The sequence below is a fragment of the Camarhynchus parvulus genome, chromosome 18, assembly GCF_901933205.1.
Source record: "Camarhynchus parvulus chromosome 18, STF_HiC, whole genome shotgun sequence".
NCBI classification, from domain to species: Eukaryota; Metazoa; Chordata; class Aves; order Passeriformes; family Thraupidae; genus Camarhynchus; species Camarhynchus parvulus.
In genome coordinates, this window is record NC_044588.1 from 6,676,793 (window position 1) to 6,698,843 (window position 22,051).

General features: G+C 61.9%; 1 protein-coding gene across 1 annotated transcript in view; it reads right to left on the reverse strand.

Annotated features, from left to right (window-relative positions):
* Window positions 1-7,919: 7,919 nt before the first annotated feature.
* The window catches only part of PIK3R5 (phosphoinositide-3-kinase regulatory subunit 5), a 38,987-nt gene continuing 24,855 nt past the window's right edge, over window positions 7,920-22,051 (reverse strand). The window contains 18 exon segments of the mRNA XM_030962168.1: window positions 7,920-8,236; window positions 8,788-8,897; window positions 9,062-9,144; window positions 10,771-10,864; window positions 11,411-11,487; window positions 12,830-12,923; window positions 13,675-13,800; window positions 14,192-14,317; window positions 14,388-14,437; window positions 14,500-14,606; window positions 14,702-14,926; window positions 14,928-15,453; window positions 16,016-16,099; window positions 16,778-16,931; window positions 17,471-17,645; window positions 18,244-18,313; window positions 20,899-21,037; window positions 21,715-21,783. Coding sequence (XP_030818028.1) covers window positions 8,095-8,236; window positions 8,788-8,897; window positions 9,062-9,144; window positions 10,771-10,864; window positions 11,411-11,487; window positions 12,830-12,923; window positions 13,675-13,800; window positions 14,192-14,317; window positions 14,388-14,437; window positions 14,500-14,606; window positions 14,702-14,926; window positions 14,928-15,453; window positions 16,016-16,099; window positions 16,778-16,931; window positions 17,471-17,645; window positions 18,244-18,313; window positions 20,899-21,037; window positions 21,715-21,783 — 2,451 coding nt within the window. The 3' untranslated portion in view covers window positions 7,920-8,094.

Genomic DNA, 22,051 nt, shown 5'->3' on the forward strand with positions numbered 1-22,051 from the left:
CTCCCTTCCATCAGCTACTCTCCTTTCAAACAAAAACTGGGCAAAACTTTGGCTACGAGACCCAAACCCCACAGAAAGATGCCCTGGCCCCCTCCTGGCCTCTTTGGGCTCGCTGCTGGAGAGGGCAGACCTGCAGGAGAGCTGGCAGTGCCACAGGTGCTGGCCCCGAGCCCCCTCCTGCTCTCATTTCCACATTTAACTGCAGCCCTGGCAGGGCTCTGCTCCCAGCAGCTCGGAGATGGAAGCAGATGCTCTTCCTCGGGCTCTCACTGCCGGGGAAGAGAATCTGGAGCCCAGACTCGGCTTTCCAGCATCTCCTTGAGGCTCCATTTGCCTGCTGGCTGCTGGGGGAGGCTCAGCCCTGCCAAGGCGGTCCTGCCCGTGCAGGGGGGAGCACGGACAGATCCCGGGGCCAGTTCAGGAGTGAAACACCCGCACTGGCCCTGCAGAGAGTGCTCATCAGCCCCAGCTCTGCACGAGCCCCCAGCCTTTGCTGGAGCTGTGGAAGTCCAGCAGCTTCCTGGACACCACCGACTGTTTGGAGACTTCCTTGCCAATGTCACAGTTCATTCTTCCCAAGGAAAGGAAAGAGTTTTCCGGAAACAGCAGCTTTTTAGATTTAGCATCTCTTTCTATCCCCGGAGTCGGCTTTGGAAAAACAATCACAGGGAAAAAATAGGTGTGATCTGAGAGCCACTGCCAGGACTGTGCTCACAACAGCCCAGGCAAGCACCTGAGGGGGAGTAAAAGCAGGGGGGGCTCAGGGTACCAAACCTGGGAGGGGCCAGGCTGCTTTCCTGGGCTGGGAGGGGCTGTGGGTGGCACAGCCGCTCCCTGCCTCCCTCCAGAGCCGTTCCCTGGGCATTCCCTCCCTTGGACAGGACTGTCACCAGCCCTGGGACAGCCGTGCCCTGTCACAGATCTCTGTGCACTGTCCCAGTGTCCGGCTCCGTGCAGGGTCACAGCACTGTCCTCTCCATTGCCCAGCCGCTGCTGGCAGCTGCCCTCGCTGGAGGTGACCTGGGAGGGCACAGAGAGCCGCCTGGGGTGGCAGGAGGAGGGCGACCAGAGTGTCCCCATTGCGCTGTGCGTGGCACCCAGCCCCGTGTGCCCGGCCTGGGGGGCTCTCCTGGCACCGTGGGGACAGAGAGATGTGACAGCTGCGGGCAGGGAGGGCACAGAGGAGCCCTTAGCAAGGAAGGGATGAGGGCTTAGGGTTACACCAGGACAACGAGGTCAAAAAGGGGATTTAATTAAGGGGCACAGGCACCAACAGCCCGCTCTGCTTTCAGTGAGCTCCCCAAAACTCCAGTCTGGCCTGAAGAACCACAGCACCCTGGCCCTCAATCACCCCCGGCCCAGCACAGACCCTGCAGCAGCTCCTGCTTGCAGAGCTCCCGAGGGAGGGAGCAGCATCCCGAGCAGGTGAATGGTCACGGGGGGCTGGCTCTGAGCAGCCCGGGGATGCCGAGAGAGCTCTCAGGGCAGGAGCACAGAGCCCTGCGTGCTGCAGAGTTGGCTCACGTGCGTTTGTTCGCAGCTCGGCCCGAGCCTGCAGATTTTCGCTTCCTTTCTGGACGGGGCCGCGCTCTGCGCTCGTTATCGCCGCTGCCATCGCTCTTTATTGCCCTGTCACCGCTGCTCGGCCCCAGGGGACAGCCGAGGCGCCGGGCCAAGGCCAGGGCAGCCACGGGACTGCGCACACAGCCAGTGCAGCATGGGCATCGGCCCCGGCCGTGCCAGCAGCGCCAGCACAGCCCCGGGCACGGGCACAGGGAGCCCGGGGGTGGCGCTGGCAGGTGACTGTCCCTTGCAGAAGAACAGAACAAAGCTGCCAGCGCGGGCTGGCGCCGCAGCAGCCCCCGGCGTGGGGTGGAGCTCACACACCCACACACTCACCGGGCCGGGCCGTGCGGGGCCGTGCGGGGCCGGAGCAGCGACCCCAAACCAAACCCACCCGGTGCCCGCTCCAGGCCAGGGGCAGCAAAGACCCCGCGCTCCTGCCAGGGACAGGCTCCAGGGCCAGCCCGTGCCCAGCAGGATGCCACCGGCTGGCAGGGCAGCTGGCACTCCTGCTCCTCCAGCAGCACCGCCCTCATCTCCCGCAGCACTGCGGCTCCCTTCCCTCGTCCTTCCCGAGAAAAGGAATGGATCTGCCCCAGCCTTGCTTCCCAGGTTCTGGCAGCCCTGGCATTCAGCGCTGGTGCCACTCCCAGACACCCAGTGCTGGTGCCAGTCCCCAAACACCCAGCACTGGTGCCAGTCCCCAAAATCCAGCACTGGTGCCAGTCCCCAAACAAACACCCAGCGCTGGTGCCAGTCCCAGACAAAGCCCTCGGCAGTGCCGGAGCAGCCCCGAGAGCAGCGGGGCACGGCCGAGCGGAGCCGCAGCGTTCCCCAGGGCCGGGGCCCCGCGCCCTCCGGGGCTCTTACCTTGCTCAGGCCGGGCTCGGGGGGCCCAGGGAGCCGCAGCCCCCCCTCGGGCCGGCGCGGAGGGCACGGCGGGGGCCCGCAGGGGACATCGGGCAGGGGCGCGGGTGGCGGCGGAGCCCCGGCGGCTCCCGGGCTCGGCAGCCGCTCCAAAGCGCGCGGGGCAGAAGGGGAAGCGCCGAGTTATTTCGAGACAACTTCCTCTCTGGCGGAGCGGTCCCGCGGCGACTGAGCTGTCCCCGAGCGCCTCTCGCTGCCCCGGCTCTCCCCGGGCTCAGCCCTGCCCTGGGCGCGGTCCGCTCTAAGCAGGTCGGGCTGCCCGGGGATGAGTCTGTGAGCCGGGCACCGCCCCTGGCACGGGCCCCGGCCTGGCATAGCCCCTGCTGTGCTGCCAGCCGTCCCAGACAGGGACAGTCCCGGCGCTGCTCCCGCCCGGGGAGGCAGGGCGAGCCTGGATGCTCGCAGCTCCCAACAAACAGCGTCGCCCCGGGACACCAGCAGTCCCTCAAGGACTCCCCGTTCCAGGCACGGTGTTTGTGCCCCTGGCAGCGCCTCCCGCCCGCAGCATCTCCCACATCTGCTTTCGCTCAGACCCCGCTGCCAGCTCGGGCCGCAGCCTGGGCAGGGCTGGCCGCTCTGGAATGCGCTCCTGGAGCAGCCTGACGGCCCAGACCGAGCCTGGAGCGGGCCTGTGCTCAGCGCGGTGTCATTGTCACCGCGATGTGACTCAGAGGCAGCAGAGCAGGGCTGAGCCCGGGCCCAGGTGAGGCTGCTCAGGGCTGCGGGCTCCGGCGGTGCCCTGGCGGTGAGGGCAGGGCTGAGGGGACACGGCACGGCTGTGAGGACACGGCGGGGCTGCGGGGACACGGCACGGCTGCGGGGACACGGCACGGCTGCGGGGACACGGCAGGGCTGTGAGGACACAGCAGGGCTGTGAGGACACAGCAGGGCTGCAGGGACACGGCAGACCCGGCCCAAACTCGGAGAGGAGCGCTGCTCCCCGTGGGATGCGGGGAAGGGCGGGATGAGCCCCCAGCTGTACCCAGAGCAGGGTCAGAGGCACCGAGCTTTGCTGGAGGAGTGGTTTGGACAAGAAAATCCTTCTGGAGGGAGCAGGGGAGCCGCAGCTGACGCTGCCTCACTTCCCATTCCGTTTGCACGAGGAAAAGCCTTAGGTACCGCTCCGTACCTGGGGCCCAGGTTTATAAATAACCTCCTTCCTTCCTGAGCGGATAGAAAGGCAGGAGGAGGCAGCTCGGGCTGCCGGCGTCCCTCGGGCCAGCTCCTCTCGCTGCGCTGTGCCGAGCCCTGCATCCCTTCCCCAGCCCCGCCCTGAGCCGCCCCAAGGGCAGGAAAGCTCCGGGAGCCGCAGCAGCGCTGGGAACATCCTCGGCCCCGGCCCCGCGCTCCTTCCCGGCGCTCCCGTGCGCCAGGGACACGGACACGCGGCCCTCGGGCCGGCGGGCACGGCCCGGGCACACACGGGACACTGTCCCTGCCACGGTGACACACGGGGATGTGTCTGTCCCTGCCAGGGTCACACACGGGACTCTGTCTGTCCCTGCCAGGGTCACAATTAGCACCTTCAAGAGCCCAGGGGAAGGTTTGGGGTCAGTGGAGTGCTGTCCCGTGTCTGTCCCCCTGTCCTGACACCACCTCTGTCTGTCCTTCTTCAGCAGGAGTTTCCAGCCAGCAGGAGCTGAGGCATGGGCAGGAGCTGCCTCTGTCCCCTGTTTGCCATGCAAATTCCAGAGGGAAGAGGCTCAGGAGCTGCCATGCAAATTCCAGAGGGAAGAGGCTCAGGAGCTCCTGTTCTCGCCTGTTTGCCATGCAAATTCCAGAGGGAAGAGGCTCGGGCAGGGCAGGGCTGGCCCGGCCCCACACTTCGCACAGGACGGGAGGAGGGGGCTGAGCTCCGGCTTTGCTGCCTCCCTCACTTGTTCCTGGAGATTTGCACCCGTCCCCTCCCCGCTGGGCACTGCAGGCCCCAAACCTTTACCATCCCCTGTTCGGCCCCAGAACTGGGCTCTGTCCCCCTGCACAGAGAATGGGGAGGCCAGAGAGCTCCTCAGACTGCCCACAGCACACACCCAGCGCCTGCTCATTGCCACCAAACCCAAAAATCCAGAGCACTGAAGGGCCCTGCTGGGACCCTTGGGCCTCACCCCGTCCCTTCCCCTCCTGCCTTTCCATCTCTGGCACAGCACCCTGGAGCCTCCTCCTGCTGTGGGGCCGCATCCTCGCGGCAGCCCATGGAAGGGGCACCAAGAGCTTGGTTCCCCACATTTTCTGATGTAATTAACACCAAAACACAGCAGACAGAAACCCTCAGAGCAGCACAGGGAACTGCTGAATTCCCCCAGATAACGTCAGCTCCCAGCCACAGAGAGAGGAAGAGCCAGGTATGACCCTGCTCACACAAAGCCCTCAGTCAGAGGACTGGGGAAAAAAGGGAAGAACCAAAGTGAAGCAGAGAAAGAACCTCTTGTGTGGCAGGCCAAGGACAAAGCAGCCCTTTGTCCCTGTGGGTTGGGGCTGTGCTCTGGCATTTACAGGTATTTTGGAGCCCTACCTGGTCACTTCTGCACGTGGGTGGGGTGCAGGGAGGTTGTGAAGCAGCTGGAATCTTCCTCACATGGAAAAATCCTGTCTCCTGGTACCCCAAGGGCTGGGGCCCCCCTGGAGCCAGCCTGGGAGAGCTGGGGGTGCTCACCTGGGGAGGAGAAGCTCCAGGGAGAGCTCAGAGCCCTGGCAGGGCCTGAAGGGGCTCCAGGAGAGCTGCAGAGGGACTGGGGACAAGGGATGGAGGGACAGGACCCAGGGAATGGCTCCCACTGCCAGAGGGCAGGCATGGATGAGATATTGGGCAGGGATTGCTCCCTCGCAGGGTGGGCAGGCCCTGGCACAGGTGCCCAGAGCAGCTGGGGCTGTGCCAGGGGGGCAGTGAGCAGGGCTGGTGGGGCCAGGGCCGTTCCTCCTGCCCCAGCCCCAGCCCCAGCCCCAGCCCAATCCCAGCCCCAGGGGATTTCCATACACTTTGGAAGGAACAGGTCACAAACCAAACACTTCTGATGCTGTGGCTCTATTTTCTACCCTGGCCTTCAGCCCAGTTCTATTTCTAGTCCAGCTCCAGCAAATATAGAAGATGAGGGGATCTGGGGAGAGGGAAAGCCAAGCTGGCAGCGTGCTGGCATTGAAGCTGCCTTTTCATTTCTCTAAACTGAGTCATTTCCAATACTTTTCTCTCTTTTTCTTTTTCTTTTTTTTTTTCTTTTTGGTCTTGGAAAAAGTCATACTAAGGAGATAAAAAGATGATAATAATAAATCATGGAGTGTTCAAGTCTGGGCAGCACCTCAGGCTGTCCTGTGAGGGTGGAACACACCATTTAACTGATAAAGACTGGGCAGGTTCTACCTGCAGGTTAATCCCAGGTCACCCACCTGAGCAGGACACTTTGGAGCACCTGAAGGAAAAATCCTGGTGCTGTGGTGGGTCCTGGAATTGTCTCTGCCAATGACTCTCTGAGCCTTCTCCTGCTCCCAGGTCAGCCCCTCGGGGGAGTTTTGGAGCCTCCTCCCCTGCCTCCCACCCACCCAGGGATCCCTTGACCCAAATACTGCTCCTGTACTGGAAATAAATCAACTTTTAATATTTTACAATTACTTTAAAAGTTCTCTGCACAGTATTTTACAGGTCAGCACAGACTTTACACAGATTTGCTGAGGCTACACAAATGTACAAAAGTCACCCCGAAGAACTCTGGAATTCTCTCATTTCCAGAAAGAATCAGAGGTCAGAACCTTCGCCAGGATTATGAGTCCCTGGAGTTTGGGCTTGGTTTTCTGGATGGGATGGGAATTCTCCTCTCCAGGACTGCTGTAGGGCCAGCTGAAGCCAGAGGGATTGGTGTCCTGCATGGATCCATGGCACGGATTTGGCCGCAGATGCCAAGGAGCAGAGCTTGACAGGACAAGGCGCTGGTTTGGAGCCCTGAACAAGAACAACCACCGGCCAAATTCCAGCCCCACTGGAGAGAACACACCTCAAACCTGCCTGGGGAAGGCAAAGGCAGAGAGAAAACCCTCTGGGGACCTCAGTGCTCAGCCCTGGCCCCAGGACAAGCTGTCCCCAGCAATGGAGCAGAAGGTGTCCAGCAGCCAGCAGAGCTGGGAGCAGAGCCAGTGCACAGGAGGAGTCCCAGCAGGGCTGGGGGAGTCCAGCAGACACGCCTGACCCTCTCCTCAGAGCCCCCAGGAGCTCTGGCCCCTTCCCTGGCAGGCTGAACCCCAAGTGGCGCTGCTGCTGTGCCACCAGGCTTGGGGACAGCGCCAGGAGCCCACCAGGTCCTGCTTCCTGCAGGAGCCCCCTGCACTGAGCCCACTGTGGCTGAGCCCTGCAGCCCCCAGCAGTGCCAGGGGTCCCTTCCAGACACATCCAGGGGACACGGGACACTGGGATCAGCTCCTTGGAGCCTGCAGCAGCTCTTGTGCTGCCAGCACTGCTGCAATCCCCAAAAACCACCCAGAAAGAGCCCGAGGCCTTTCCACTCTTATTTCTTCACTCATAGGGTCAGATTACCCCTAAATATCCTCAAATATTGCACCTTTCTGTACCTACAGCCTCGCAGAGAGGGAGAAGAGGTTGGAATGTTTGTGGGGGGAGGATCTCGAATCCTGCTGTCACTTGCAGGTGTCACTCGGTGGGTTTGGAGCCGGGTCCCTCTCCAGCAAAGGTCACTCTGCAGTGGCCCTAAGGCAATCCTGGTGCTTTCCCCAGTCCTTCCCCCCCTGCTGGGAGTCCAGCACAGATCCTGATGGATTTCCAGCAGCTGCTGAGGGCTCAGCCCTGGGCTGGCTCTGGCACACAGTGCTGGGAGCAGGATGCACAAGCAGGGGCTGGACTGGGAGTACAGCTCAGCGCTGGGACCCTGTAGAACTGGGAATTCCTCTCCTGGCACACAGTGCTGGGAGCAGGATGCATGAGCAGGGGCTGGACTGGGAGTACAGCTCAGTGCTGGAACCCTGCAGGAACTGGGAATTCCTCTCTTGGGTGCACATGGATCCACGAGCAGCTGTCCTTGCCCTGCCTGTGGCACTCAGTTCCCTGGGCCACAGCCAGCCCACACTGCAGGATCCCTGCTCTGCTTCCCTGCAGGACACCCCGCGTTCAGAAGGGAAGGGAAACCTTGAGAAACCTGTCCCCATCCCAGAGAACTGCCCTGAGCATCCTCGCTGTGTGACAGGTGAAACACCACCAGGACAGGGGTTATTTCACCGATACCAGGGCTCTGGAATTGCCCTGCACTGACACCCGACACCACTGAGGGCGTTCCTTCCCCAAATACCCCCATGAGCTCACCCTTCCCCACACCGCACCTGGCAGGGAATATCCCTGTCCTTGCCCTGCCCTCCCACCAGGTGCTGGATCTGCTGACCCACAGGAGATATCCAGGAACCTCCTGAGGAACCCCCAGGGACAGCAGAGCACAAGGACTGATCCCGTTTCCCGAGCAGGGGCTGAGCCTGGAGCAGCAGCTCAGCCCCCACAGAGACAGCACGGTGACTCTGCAGGAGCTCGGGGACAAGCTGGGCTGGGCGTCCTCTTCCTTCTCCTGAGCCTGGACACGTGCGGGATGGAGTCTGCTCTGCAGGGACACGGCTCCTCTAGGGCAGTGCCCCGCTGAAGGTGGCAATGGGCAAACACAGCAGGGACTGGAACTCGGAGGGGTCCTGGGGAGCCACAGGGGACCCCCTCGGTGCCAGGGGGTCACAGTCCCTGGGCTTGTAGCACACGGAGATCTCACACCTGCAGGGCAACAGCAGGAAACAGCCTCTGAGTGAGGGGGGGACTGAGAACCCTCAGGGGCAGGAGGAACGGGAATGGGGCTGAGAATCCAGTGGGAATGGGGCTGAGAATCCAGTGGGAATGGGGCTGAGAACCCTCAGGGGCAGGAGAAATGGGGCTGAGAACTCAGCAAGAACAGGAATGGGGCTGAGAGCCCAGTGGGAATGGGAATGGGGCTGAGAACAAAGTGGGAACAGGGCTGAGAGCCCAGCAGGAATGAGGCTCAGAGCCCAGCAGGAATGGGAACAGGGCTGAGAGCCCAGCAGGAATGAGGCTCAGAGCCCAGCAGGAATGGGAACAGGGCTGAGAGCCCAGCAGGAATGGGAACAGGGCTGAGAGCCCAGCAGGAACGGGGCTGAGAGCCCAGCAGGAATGGGAATGGGGCTGAGAGCCCGGCAGGACCAGAGCTGCTGGTATCTGAGCAGGAGCCTCCATCCCAGCTGAGCTCAGAGCCCGGGGCTCACATGGGGGTCAGGCTGCCCCACGCCAGCAGCTCTGGCTGCAGCTCCCACCTGGTGACGCTCTGCAGGATCTTCTGCTCGTCCTGGTCCAGGCACACGGCGAAGGAGGACTGGACCCCGATGATCTGGGCCTTGTCCACTTTGATCTGGGACACGCTGATCTGCTGAGAGCAAAGGCTGGAGTGAGGGGTCTGCTCCCTCAGCACCTTCCCTGGGCTGGGCAGGGCAGCTGGGGCAGCAGCAAAGGGATGCCCCAAGAGCTGCTCTCTCCAGCCCTGCTCCCCTCCCATCTCCCCACATGTAAAAGCTCCAGGGTTGCAGTTACCTGATTGAAACTTTTCTTGGATTTGGAGTTCTGCCTCTTGACCACCTCGGTCATGGTTAGGTTGAGACATTCTGTCTTCGAGGCTGTAACAGAAGGAAGCTGCCATGGCCTGGGGCTCTGCTGGGACCCAAGAGGTCCCTGCACCTCTCAGAGCGCCCCAGAACTGGAGCTCCAGCAGGATCCCAGCACTGGGGGATGCAGAGCAGTCCCAAATTTCCTCTCCTCCTGCTGAATGTGCTCTGCAATTCCAGCTGCTTCCCAAACACAGTGGGACAGAACATTTAACCCCCCTGGGCTGCAAACAGGAGGAAATCCATCGCCCATCACCGTGAGGAAAGGCTGACTCTCCCCCTGTGGCCTCTCCTGAGCCCACCCGGAAATAAATCAAAAGTTGTGAGAAAGATTCTTCTTCTGAATGTGGATGAAAATATTTAGATGTAATGCAGAAGTCCACAGTTTTAATATCTTCAGTTAGACATCTATATTTTAATATATTTATGCTATAAGGTGATTTTATGAGTATCTAACTCTTGTTATTTCTTCTTGAAATACTTTAAGTGCCTTTAGGATTTTTGAATGTATTAGAAACGTTCTTAAAGAACATATTTCAGTACAGGTGTAGTTTAAACAATTACAACTGTATTCCCGTTAGTTGAACGAGCTGCTCAAGGCGGGCAGGGGCAGCTGCTCCGGGCGGGCTGCAGCAGCTCCTGGTGCCTGGAGTGACAGTGGCATCCCGCGGCCAAACCGCGGAACGGGAGAACCGCAGGGCCAGGGGGTCGGGTTCCTCTTGGAAGGACAGAGACTCACAGAGACGGCTCTCCCCAGAGGGGAGCTGAGGGCACTCCGGTGCCAGCCCTGAACTAGAGCAGGAACATCCACAGGGGGTGAGAAACCCATCCCTGATCGTTTCTCCCAGGCTTGGCTCCAGGGATGGGCAGGGGCAGGAGGGACAGTGGGGAGCTCCAGGGAGCACCAGGGATGTCTCCTGGTTGGCACAACACCCTGATTATCTGCTGACAAACGCCTGCCAGGCACACACACACGAGGAAGAAGGACCCAAAGCCCCTCAGCTGTCTCAGAACTGGGCGTGTCTGATGGCAAACCAGCGGCTCTTAAACAAGAACCAACCAAATACACCATGGACCCAGAGCCTTGGAGCTTTTGAAAGGCTCAAAGCTTGGTTAACTGGAAACCTGGTTAGAACAAAGGTTCTGAGGCCAGGCCAGGTGGCTGGGAGCTGTGTCTGAGCTGCAGGAAGGGAAGCAGGCTGCAGCAGCAGCTCAGCAAGGCGTGCTGAGGGGAGCACGTGGGGCAGGCTGCTGTGGATGCAGGACCAGCACCTGGCCTCGGTCCTGCCTCATCTGGAGAGATTTACCTGCTGCTCCTCCTTGCTCAGTCAGTGCTGCTCTGGAGAGCATCACTGCCCAGTGACCAGCCCGTGTTTGAGCCATCCCAGCCCCATCCCTGGTGGATGCTTTTCCAGCTGGAAGCTTTGGGACAGTGGGACAGGACATGTCCTTTGTCCGGAGGTGGTGCTGAGGATCGGCACACACCCAAGGACTACAGCACAGCTGAGGCAACATCGGGGACTCCCCCGTGTCTCCTGCGTTCTCACCTCCCTCGTTTGCTGCAGCCAGGAGATCCACAGGGCTCCCTGGCCCCCCAGTGCCCCCCAGCCTCCCCTGGCACTGCCACCCTGTACCCACCGAGCTCCTCGTGCCTCCTGCAGGCCTTGCTGAGGTTGACAGATGTGCAGACCTTCTCCGCATCACTCCAGTGACTCCTGCCACTGGCAGCTGTCTGCAGGGAGCAGCCAGAGCCCAGCAGAGAGAAGCACACAACTGTTCAGCTTGGAAAAGGCCTTTCAGGTCACATCCAACCCTACATCTAACCCCGCCAAGTCCTCAAGCACCAGCCCCACTTTTAAACATCCCTAGGGATCTTTTAAACATCCCCAGGGATGGTGACTCCACCACTGCCCTGTGCGCCTGTGCCAGGGCTGGAAAGCCCTTTCAATGAAGAAATATTCTCTAATATCCACTCTACACTCCCTGTGGCCCAGCCTGAGGCTGTTCCTTCTCCTCCTGTCCCTGATCCCTGGGAGCAGATCCCAACCCCCCTGGCCGTCCCCTCCTGTCAGGAGCTGTGCAGAGCCACAAGGCTCCCCCGAGCCTCCTTTTCTCCAGGCTGAGCCCCTTCCCAGCTCCCTCAGCCCCTCCTGGGGCTCCAGCCCCTTCCCAGCTCCGTTCCCTCCCCTGGACACGCTCCAGCCCCTACATGTCCTTGCCATGAGTGTCCCAGAGCTGTCCCCAGCCCCGGAGGTGGTCCAGCAGTGCCAGCACTGACCTTGCTGTATGCAATCTGTAGTGTCAGTGGGATTGCTTCCCTGTCTCCATCTATTCCCAGCCTCTTGCTGCCTGGACCTGCAGGGGACAAGGAGCAAACATCACATGGGGCCTTTTCAGCCCCAGTCCTCCCTGGCACACCCAGGACTCCAGGGAGGGGAAAAGGGCTTGCTGAGCACAGCTTGGGCCATAAGGGCAAAACAGAGAAAAGGAGGCTTAAAAGCTGCAGAAAGCAAAGAATCCAGAGAGGAATTACAACACAAAACCACTGAGCAGAACTGAAAGTGGCTCTGGCTGAGCCGGTGCAGAGGGGTCAGAGCTCAGGGAAAACACAGAGCAGCAAAGGCCACAGCGCTCTCCCTGCTCCTGTTTGCTCAGGCAGATTTCTGCCCACGTTACCTCAGCCTGAAACACGGGGCCTGACACTTCCTAACTGTTCTTTTCCCCCTGGAGAAGTTTTTGTAGCTGTGAAGCGGTGCCAGACAAGCCAAAGGGAAACATTGGATTCAGCACTGATGGTGTTTCATGGTTTGGGGGAAAGAGCTCTTTGCCCCAGCCTGGTTTTGGGGGAGCAGGGGGGGCACACTGCATAGAGGGGATTCTATGGGCTCTGCGTTGAAGGACAAGCAGAGCTCACACCAAACCAGCTGGTTAAAGCCCTGAGGAACACGTTCAGGTGCAGTGCTGGGGCTGGCCATGAGGTGTCTGCGTGAGCTGCACTTCACCAGAGCATCCCGGGCTGGGTGCCCGGAGGAGCTGCAGCCAGATGTCCCTGCCGCTGCTTCTGCTCTCTTGACAGCACTAACGTTACAAATCTGTGACATAAAAGCACAAAAAACGACACCCGGAAGGCTCCAAGCACACAGACAAACCTGGCTTTGCCAGTAAAACAAGGAGATGAAAAGAGGGATTTTATCAGTGACACTTCTGGACAAAGCACAAAGAGCAAGCATAACAAGGAAAGATAAAGCTGCATTTGGCAGGTGCTGAGGAGAGGAAGGAAACCGGCTTGGAGGTGTTTTATTTTAAATACATTCTAGAGTTCAGAGCAGCACAAACAATCAGGCATTGCCATGGTTTCACTCCTGGAGGGAATACAAACTGGGATGTTTCTCTCCCAAAGCAGTGAAGAGCTGTCTGGATCCTCACTCAGCCTGGCTCAGGCACCTCCTGCAGCCCAGGCTTCCCTTCCCTTCCCTTCCCTTCCCTTCCCTTCCCTTCCCTTCCCTTCCCTTCCCTTCCCTTCCCTTCCCTTCCCTTCCCTTCCCTTCCCTTCCCTTCCCTTCCTTCCCTTCCCTTCCCTTCCCTTCCCTTCCCTTCCCTTCCCTTCCCTTCCCTTCCCTTCCCTTCCCTTCCCTTCCCTTCCCAGCCCTGGTTTCAGCCACCCAGGGCAGCTGGGCGTGCAGGAGCAGTTACAGACCTGAGGCTTTGATGGCCCTGGTGGCTGCTGAGTGCCCCAGCTCCAGGGAGTGGATGAAGACCTCGGTCCTCTTCTCCCCCCCGATGAAGGTGAGCTGCCAGGGGACAAGAGGGGACACGTGGGGGTGAGGGGACCCAGCCTGGCCAGGCAGCTTTCACCCCTCTCAGTCCTTAGGAAATGGGTCAGTTTGGGAAAATCCTTCCATGTTCTCAGAGCACCTTTCAGCAGCAGCCTGGGGTGGTGCCTGCCTTTAGCTGGGCCCCAAAACAACCCAAACCCCTCATTTTCACTTAAAACTCCACTGGAAAAAACTCCCAGTGAGCCAACAGCAGGGTCTGGGAGCTGCTTTGGGAGCACAAATCCCATGTGGCTCTGCTCACCGAGCCCTGTTTGGTCCCCAGGCACAGCCCCAAAGCAGGGGCTGCACCCCACATTCAGCCTTCCCCACCACACCTGCCCCAGGCACACAGCGGGGTGGGGAAAAGCCACCTCATGGAGGGGCTTGGTTTGGGAAGCAGAGCTTTGGAGAGATTCCAGTGATGTGGAAAAGCTGGCAGCACTGCCAGGCACTACTTTGTGCATGGGGAAACGTGCTGGGGTGGAAAACTGCTCATGGTCAGGGCAGGAGCTGCTCTCAGTCCTGAGCCAGGAGCATCAGCCAGGGCACCAGGGACACCAGGGGACCAGTGGGGACCGAGCTCTGCCTCAGCAGCACGTGGGTGCTGTGCCACACCTCCGGAGCTCCACAGGCAGCTCCTGGCCCATGGCACAGCCAGAGCCCCCCTCCTCTCCCTGTGCCCACCTTGGTGGCACAGCCAGAGCCCCCCTCCTCTCCCTGTGCCCACCTCGGTCTGGTAGAGCTGCAGCAGCACGGGGCGCGAGGCGAAGCGGCAGTAGTAGAGGATCATGTCTGCCAGGATGGGCAGCTGCTCCTGGGCCTCCTCCTGGGGCTCAGCCTCGGGCTTGGCACACTGGGGTGGCACAACAGGTCACAGGGGTGATGGGGTAGGTGGCACAGTGGGTCACAGGGGTGATGGGGTAGGTGAGAATGCAGGAGACACGTGGGTAGCACAGTGGGTCACAGGGCTGATGGGGCAGGTGGCACAAAGGGTCAGAAAATTGATGGGGTAGGTGGCACAATGGGTGATGGGGCAGGTGGCACAATGGATCAGAGGGCTGATGGGGTAGGTGGCACCTCCAGCCACACCTGCCCACCCATCCTGCTGGGGACAGGAACCTCCTGCTGACCACCAGGAGCCCCAGCTCCATCCTGTGCCCGTGTGGCACAGCAGAAGGTTCTCGAGACAGCTCCCCAGCTGCCAGGGGAAAGAGCACCCCTCACCCTGCCCCTGGCACACGCACCTGGCACAGGACGCCCATGGGCAGGCTCATCAGCCCCAGCACGTTGCGCTCGTACCAGGGGTCCAGCAGGCCGAGGTAGTGGGAGATGTCGTTGGTGCTGCTCTCTGTCCCAGCCGGGGAGGGGTCCTGGAACCGACACCGGGGTCACCGCCAGGGCCCCCAGCCTGTCCCAGCTCCCACAGCGCCCCGGGGAGACTGCACCCACCTGTGCCCGGGCGGGGGCTCCCCCGGGGACGCCGAGGGGTGGTGATGAGGATGAGGATGATGAGGATGATGAGGATGATGAGGATGATGAGGATGATGAGGATGATGCATCTGCGGGGTCGATGGAGCCACGCAGCTCCTCTTGACGGGCACGTAGAAGAACTGCAGCCTGAAGTACCGTGTCAGGGAGGGGCAGGAGCTCTCCTGGAGCCTGGCGAGGAGCAGGGGCTGAGCTGAGCGGAGGGGCCGGGCAGGGCAGGCACCACGGCCCCCGGGCTCACCTTGGGCTCACCGGGAGGGGCTCACCTGAGGCGGCTGTAGGCGCGGGCCACCTTGCCCGAGATGCGGTCCGAGCCGAACACCACCACGCGCAGCGTGCCCGCCTTGGCCTCCTCCTCGTCGCAGCTGAGGAAGGGGCGGCGGGGCAGCCCCAGGGCCCGGGGGCCGAGGGGGCGGGGCCGGGCCGGGCCGGGCCGTGCTGGCGGCAGCGAGAGCGCTGGGCGGGAGCGCTGGGGACGCTGCTGCTGCGCCGGGGCGCGCACAGGCTTCGGCGCGGCGCAGCGGGAGCGAGCACGGCCCCGGGCACGGCCCCGGGCAGTCCCGGCGCTGCACCAGCTGCTGGCCCTTGCTCTTGAGCAGTCTGTAGAGCCGGTTGGTCAGCGACTGCCGCTGCTTGGGCAGCTCGGGCCGGCCCGCCGCGTCCAGGGAGCTCTCGTCGCTGTCCTCGGCGTAGCCACTGTCCATGCAGTCCTTCAGGCTGGACACGAAGGACTTCAGGGACTTCCTGGACACCATGGTCAGCTCCGAGATGGACTCCTTGGGGGAGGCGAACAGGGACACCCGCGGGGGCTTGGAGCCCTCCTCGGCCAGCACGGAGTACACGGAGTCACCGGGGAGGGCGCAGAGCGGGGCCAGCAGCGAGTCCTGCCCCGGGGAGCCGCCGTCCGTCTCCACATCCTCCTCCTCCTCCTCCTCATCCTCCTCATCCTCCTCCTCGTTCTCCGAGGCCAGGGGCACGGCAATGCTGCACTCCTTGCTGAGGACATCGTTGAGGATGTCTGAAAGCGACCGGAGGGAGGAGGTGTCTGCCACGGGCTCCAGCAGAGCCGCTGCAAACGTGGTGACCCCAGACACCACTGCCACTCCCCCTGGGCAGAGCTCTCCTCCACCCTGGTGTCAGGCAAGGAGCTGAAAACCTCCTCCCCAATGGTTTTAGATTTCCAGTAAAGGCTGGGATGCAATGCAAAGAAAATTATGTTTCTCTCCTCGAGGTTCCGGCTGGGTTTCTCAAGAGGCAAACTCCAGCTGGGCTTTTCCTTCCTTCCCACCCAGCTTCCACCACATCCTCCCGTCTGATCCAGGTTTAATGGCAGCAAAGCCAAGCCTTTGGCTGATCAAACCCCCCCCGACCCACCCTGGCTCCAGAGGGGTCTGGGCCAGAGCTCAGCTCCCGCTCGCTGGGGGCAGCAGGGAAGGGCACAGAGCCTTCCCAAGAACTGACAAGCTCCTTCCAGGAATGGGAAAGCACCAGCAAGGGGAAAGCACCAGCAAGGGGAACCTTCTACTTCTCCAAAACTGCTCCGGGGCCCAGCTGAGAGCTGGGCCAGGGCCCTGACTCACCGAAGTTGTCCTGGTCCCAGCTGTAGGTGTAGCAGCGGGCGGGAGGGATGGGGAAGGGGTGCAGCTTGCGGGGCTGGGCCTCGCCTGCGGAGAGAGGAGGGACAGCAGCTGGTTGGCAGGGTCCTCAGGGCCACCCCTGCCAGCTCCCCTGGCCTGAGAGGTGCCACCCACCCACCCCCGTGTGTTTTGGGCAGCCCAGGGCACGCTGCTGTCCTTAGCTCAGGATACGGGGACACTTTCCACCTCCACGGCCACCAGATGTCACAGCTAGAGCCAGTTTCTGATTTAACGCTTTCATCTCACCCCTCAGTATTCAAAGGCTGGACAACTCATTTGGTTGCTGTTTAAATGACACCATTTGTGGCTCAGGTGTGGTTCTTAAACAGGACCTGGGGCGGTGCTTTTCTATCGCAGTCCTTGCACTCGGCTGAGACGCTGCAAAACCTCTCCCTGCTGCTGCTGCAGGGGCTGAGCCGGCAGAAAGCTCCGGGGAAGGAGGCAGGGCCGAGGATGCTCGGCACAAAGCCCCGGGGAAGGAGGCAGGGCCGGGGATGCTCGGCAGAAAGCCCCGGGGAAATAGGCAGGAGAGGGGATGCTCACCTGCGATGGCCGGGAAGGAGGCAGGGCCGGGGATGCTGGGCACAAAGCCCGGGGAAGGAGGCAGGGCCGGGGATGCTGGGCACAAAGCCCCGGGGAAGGAGGCAGGGCCGGGGATGCTGGGCACAAAGCCCCGGGGAAGGAGGCAGGGCCGGGGATGCTCACCTGCGATGGCCGGGAAGGAGGCGGCCCCGGCGATGTCGCGCAGCACGGCCTGGAGCCGCTCCCGGGCCAGCGCGGGGTCGGGGCTGGCGGCCGCCGCCTCCTGAGCATCGGCAGCGCTGGCGTAGAGCTCCGAGAGCTCCTCCAGGGGCTTGGACTGCGGAGCAGAGCCGGGGGACACGGTCAGAGGGTCCCTCCAGCGAGCAGCATCACTAACGGGGGGCTCTGCCCCTCCACTGCCCCCACTCCCCTCAAGTGCCCCCAGACTTTTCCAATTAAAATAAAAATTACTTTGAAAACACCCCAGGGGATTCTTTCATGATTTTTTTTTGCCTCTCCCCCAAATGTTTCTCTGGTCAAACACTTTTGCTGATTTTCAAATCTGGGGGCCTTTCCTCTCTCCACTGCAGGGTCAAAGGGCAGAGAGCCCTCTGCACACACCTCACAGAACACCTCAGACCTCAGGTCTAACCTGAGAAGGGGAAAACGGGCATTTTCCCTCCAAGAAGCGTTACCCAAACTCTTTTCCTTTGCCAAGCCAGTGGTGCTTTGGGTAGGAAATGAATGCAGCAGCCCCTGCATGGAGCTGGTCCCGTGGCAGCCCAGGGTGGGCACTGCCCCAGCCCAACCTAAGCAGCTGGTGCAGCCCAGAGTGGCTGCTGCCCCTGCCCACCCTGAGCAGCTGCCCCTGCCCACCTTGAGCAGCTGGCCCAGCCCGTCCAGGTCGCAGCAGGTGCCGAAGGTGGCCTGGTAGAGGTGCTGGAGCAGCAGCAGCAGCGTGGAGTGCTGGGCGGGCTCGCTGGAGCTCAGCCTGCGGGCAATGGACAGGAACTCGCTCTGCACCTCCGAGCGGTTCAGCAGCAGCACCGTCCTGGGGACAGGGACACGGCTCAGGCCGGGGCGTGGCACACAGCCAGCTCCGGAGCCCAGCCCGGCCCGGCCCAGCCCAGCCCAGCCCGGGCCAGCCCAGTCCGGCCCATCCCATCCCCGCGGGACACGAGGGAGCCCGGAGCATCTCCCTCCTGAAGCTGCAGCTCTGAGCAGAAGCTCTAAGGGCAGCCCAGGTCCGTTCCCAGCCTCATTTCCCTACTTGCAAATGAGGACGGCAGGGAAAGGCTCAGCCCCCGAATAAGGAGCAGAGTCTGCCTGCTCAGAGCTGCAGGATTGGGAGGGACTCAGTTCTGGCTCCTTTTGGGGTGGTGGCTCCCAAAATCACAGATCACAGCATGTCCCACTGCTCTCCAACACGTGCAGCTCCCTGGGCAGGAGACTTTGCCTTCCCCACATCTACAGGGTCACTGGCAGGGAGCCCACAGACCCTGTCCCAGCCTTTGGAAATGCCCCAGGTGCTCTCCTCAACCCTCCCACAGCTCAGCCCAGCCCTCCCGTGCAGCCCCTGGAGGTGCTGCAGCAGTGCCAGCCCCGGGGATGCCCCAGGGAGCCCCAGCAGTGCCCCTGGCCACACTTACACCGTGGAGCTCTGGTAGTTCCTCACAGGCAGCCCCTGCTCCGTCCTCACCAGCCTCTGGAAGGTGATTCCTGGGGAGAGAGCAGAGCAGTGAGGCACAGAACCCCTGCAGGCTGCTCTGCCTCTGCCCCAGGGCACTGCTGAGCTGGCAGAGCCCCTGCCTGGAGCAGGAACAGCAGCGCCCAGAGTGCCCGTGGGGACAGGGCACAGCCACAGTGTGAGGGATCAGTCCAGGAGCAAGGGAACCCAGGATGTGAAGGGTAAAACCCAGAGGGCAGCTGAGCAGCAGGGGACATACCCTCAAAACAAAACCAACCCCAGCCCTGTCCCAGCCCCAGCCCCAGCCCTGGCCCAGGGTTTGTCCCCTGCTGCTCCTGTCCCACTCCCCCCTTGCCTCCCGAGCCTGGGAGCACACTGTCCATCCCAAAGCTCAGCTTTTCCTGGGGTCAGGACCCTGCTCCCCCCTCGGATGGTGTTCCCGGTTGGTCCAGCACAAGGTGGGCCCGGCTTCCTCTGGAGGAGCAGGGCAGGCTGCTGGTTCTGGTGTGTCCCTTGTGTGCAAGGAGCATGCCAGGCTCCCCCAGCTGTCATCAGAGGCAATTAGCCACATGGCTAACGACTTCCTGGCTGGGTTCAGTCTGGAGGGTCCTTCCCCCAGAGCCCGTGCTGGCTGCTCCCCCAGCCCCCCCTTTGTGTGAGGGATGGGGGGACAGCAGCAGGGCCATTCATGGCCATCAGGGGGGCTGGAGCCTCCGAGGCTGCTCTTGCACGGGGATTTGCACAGGGCTGAGGCACTCCCTGGATTGTTCTTTCCTGCCCAGACACCCCTTGTGACCCAGCTCTGGGCACAGGCACGGGCAGCACCAGTGCTCCTCTTAATTAAGGGCTCCTTGTGGATGTCCTGTGGTTCCCAGCGGAGCAGCTCTTCCAATTATTTCTCAAAGCCTTCTTGCCTGATCTCCCTGCCTTTTGGGGGCTTTTGAAGGGCTGTTATCACACAGAGCACATTGCAGCCCGGGTGTAATCCTGGGCAGGCTCTGGGAGGCCTGGCAGGGGATGCTCCTGTGGCTGGGGGTGTTCCCCATCCCTCAAACTGGGAAGGTGCTCTGGGGGCCCTGGGGGATGGGAAATGCAGGGTCTCTGTCAGGGCAGCAGTTCCAGTGAGACGGGAACTTGGGCAGGGGATGGAAAGTGCTTCCAAAGGAACAAAAAGATGGAAAAAATCCCAGCCTGAGCTCTGGACTGGCTGCTTGACCCCCAGCACAGCTGACCACGGCCACCAGGCAGGGCCTGGCTGTGCCCAGCCTCATCTCAGAGCTGCAGGGACATGGGCACAGCTGTGGGGCTGTGCCCTGGTCAGGGCTGAGCTTTGCCCACCTCTGGAGGGCTCTGGTGCCAGGGGGGGTTGCTGCCCCCATTCCTGTGCCACCCCAGTGCCCCAGGCCGTGAGTGGGGACCTTGGCCCCGACGCTTTCCCCTCCCAGCAGCGTGGGTTTGCTCCCTGCCAGGGGTGCTGTGTGCCAGGGCTGCCCTGGGAGCCCTCAGTGAGGCTGTGTGCCCTGCTGCTCAGCTGCCAGGACCTTCCAGGCTCTTCCAGCCTCCTTCACATCCCCCTGACCCGCTGGGGTCCGAGGCCAAAGCTCTTTATTGTGGTGAGGGCAAAGATTAACAGAGAATGAGCCGCTGTCAATATTTGCCAGGAGCACAGCAGCTTTGATCTGCACCCTGGGGCTGGTGGCCCTGCAGGAGGGTCAGTGCTCTGTGACCTGTGGGGTCAGGGTGGCCCCCGTGGGTGCTGGGCTGGGGGATGTGGCTCCCTGCAGGGATAGGGGCTGGATCCTGCTGATGCCATAAGGTTTCCTGTCCTGCTGAGGGGGTGACAGGGCTCTGCTGATGTCACCTGGTGTCCTGGGGACAGTCCTGGGGGGCCCCCAGGCTGTGGCTGCCCACAGCACCCTCTGTCCTGCATCGGTCTGGGCTCTGTCCCTGCAGGAGGGGAGGTGGCAGTGACCTGCTTGGCCCTGTGTGACAGCCTGGGGGCTGGGGCAGGTGGGAGCAGCTGGCAAATGCCATCCTGGAGTCCCCATCCCACCTGGGAGCAGCTGGTAAATGCCATCCTGGAGTCCCCATCCCACTTGGGAGCAGCTGGCAAATGCCACCCTGGAGTCCCCATCCCACATGGGCAGTGGGGCAGCAGGAGCTGGGACTGGAGCAGGTCTCCTGCCCCATCCTGTGGGGCAGGTCTGGGTTTGGTGCTGGGGCAGGGCTGGGTTCGGTGCTGGGGCAGGGCTGGGTTCGGTGCTGGGGCAGGGCTGGGTTCCGTGCCAGCTTTGGAGCTGCCAGGGCTGGGGTTGGTGCTGGCAGAGCCTGGGGCAGGGCTGGGTTTGGTGCCGGGTTTGATGCTGGGTTTGGTGCTGGGTTTGGAGCTGGCAGAGCCAGGGCAGGAAAAAAAGGGGGCAAGGTTTGGTGCTGGGTTTGAGCGGCAGAGCCCAGCGGTGCAGGCGCCCAGGGCGGGCGGGGGGCGGGGCTGGGTTTGGTGCCGGGTTTGGTACCCGGTTTGGTGCTGGCAGAGCCCAGGGCAGGACGGGGCAGGGTTTGGTGCCCGGTTCGGTGCTGGCAGAGCCCAGGGCAGGGCAGGGCGGGGCGGGGCGCTCACCTGGCGCCTTGAGTTCGTTGCTGATGAAGGTGAGCAGCTCCCGGGAGGTGTCGCAGTAGGGCACGGGCCAGGTCAGGAAGCCGTGGTAGACACTGGCCGCTTTCAGCAGCAGCTCAGAGCCGGGGGGGAGGTGAGGAGCCTGCGGGACAGGGACAGGGACAGGGGTGAGGGCAGAGAGACCCCGAGTGCTGCCTGGAAGCCCAGGGTTTGGGTTGGCAGTGCCAGGAGGAGAAGCAGAGCAGAGGGTGCCCCTGTGCCACCCATGTCCTGCCAAGGAAGGGCACAGCATCTGCGGGCACAGCTCCAAGGAGCTCCTTCCCCACCTCCCCAAGCGGGGCTCACATGCCCAAGCCTAAATATAAATTCCTTTTTAAGCCCCACAAGCTGCACAGATGAATTCCACACAGGCTGTGCTTGTGCCGGACCTGGCAGCAATGACTTCCTTGGGATAATGATGCATTGTGCTGGGAATAATAATCATAAAAAAAAGTATTTCCTGGGAAGGCTCTGCTCCTTTTCATTCACGTTGCCCGTGTGTTTTGCCCAGCTATAAAGGGTAAAGAAAAGAATTCCCCTTTATTGTCCATCTCCCTTTCTGATTAGCCCAGCCTTAAAAAACAGCTTCCAACCCCTGAAGCTCATTTTCTTTGTCTCTCAGCTTGTGCAATGGCTGCTCGATCCCGATCCCTCTGGATTCATACAGAACCTTTCTTTTGGGAGGAACCGATGAGAGCAGGCTGGGAAGTTCCAGCAGAAGCTCCCCTGATTTTGGAGCCTGCCCTGGGCTGGGATGGGTGCGGCAGCCTCAGCACTTACACAGAGCACGGCCGAGTAGAAGAGCAGGGCCAGGGGCGTCACCAGGTCGTAGTCACACCTCTCCTGCACCTGTGGGAACAGCCCGAGGGCACAGGCATGAGCTGCTGGCCGCCAGCACTGCCCAAAATGTCCCTGGAGGTGCTGGGAGACTCCAGCCCCGCCATCCCATCACCACACCTGGGAGATTCCCTCATCCCTATGGGAAAACTGCGCCCAAAGCCCCAGAAACCAGAGTGGAACAGGCAGAGACTCCTGCTCTGTCTTCTCCTGGCCAGGCTCTCAACGCTCTGAGGCTCCTGGTGCCTGAAATTCCATGGAGGTGGCTCTGAGCAGGCAG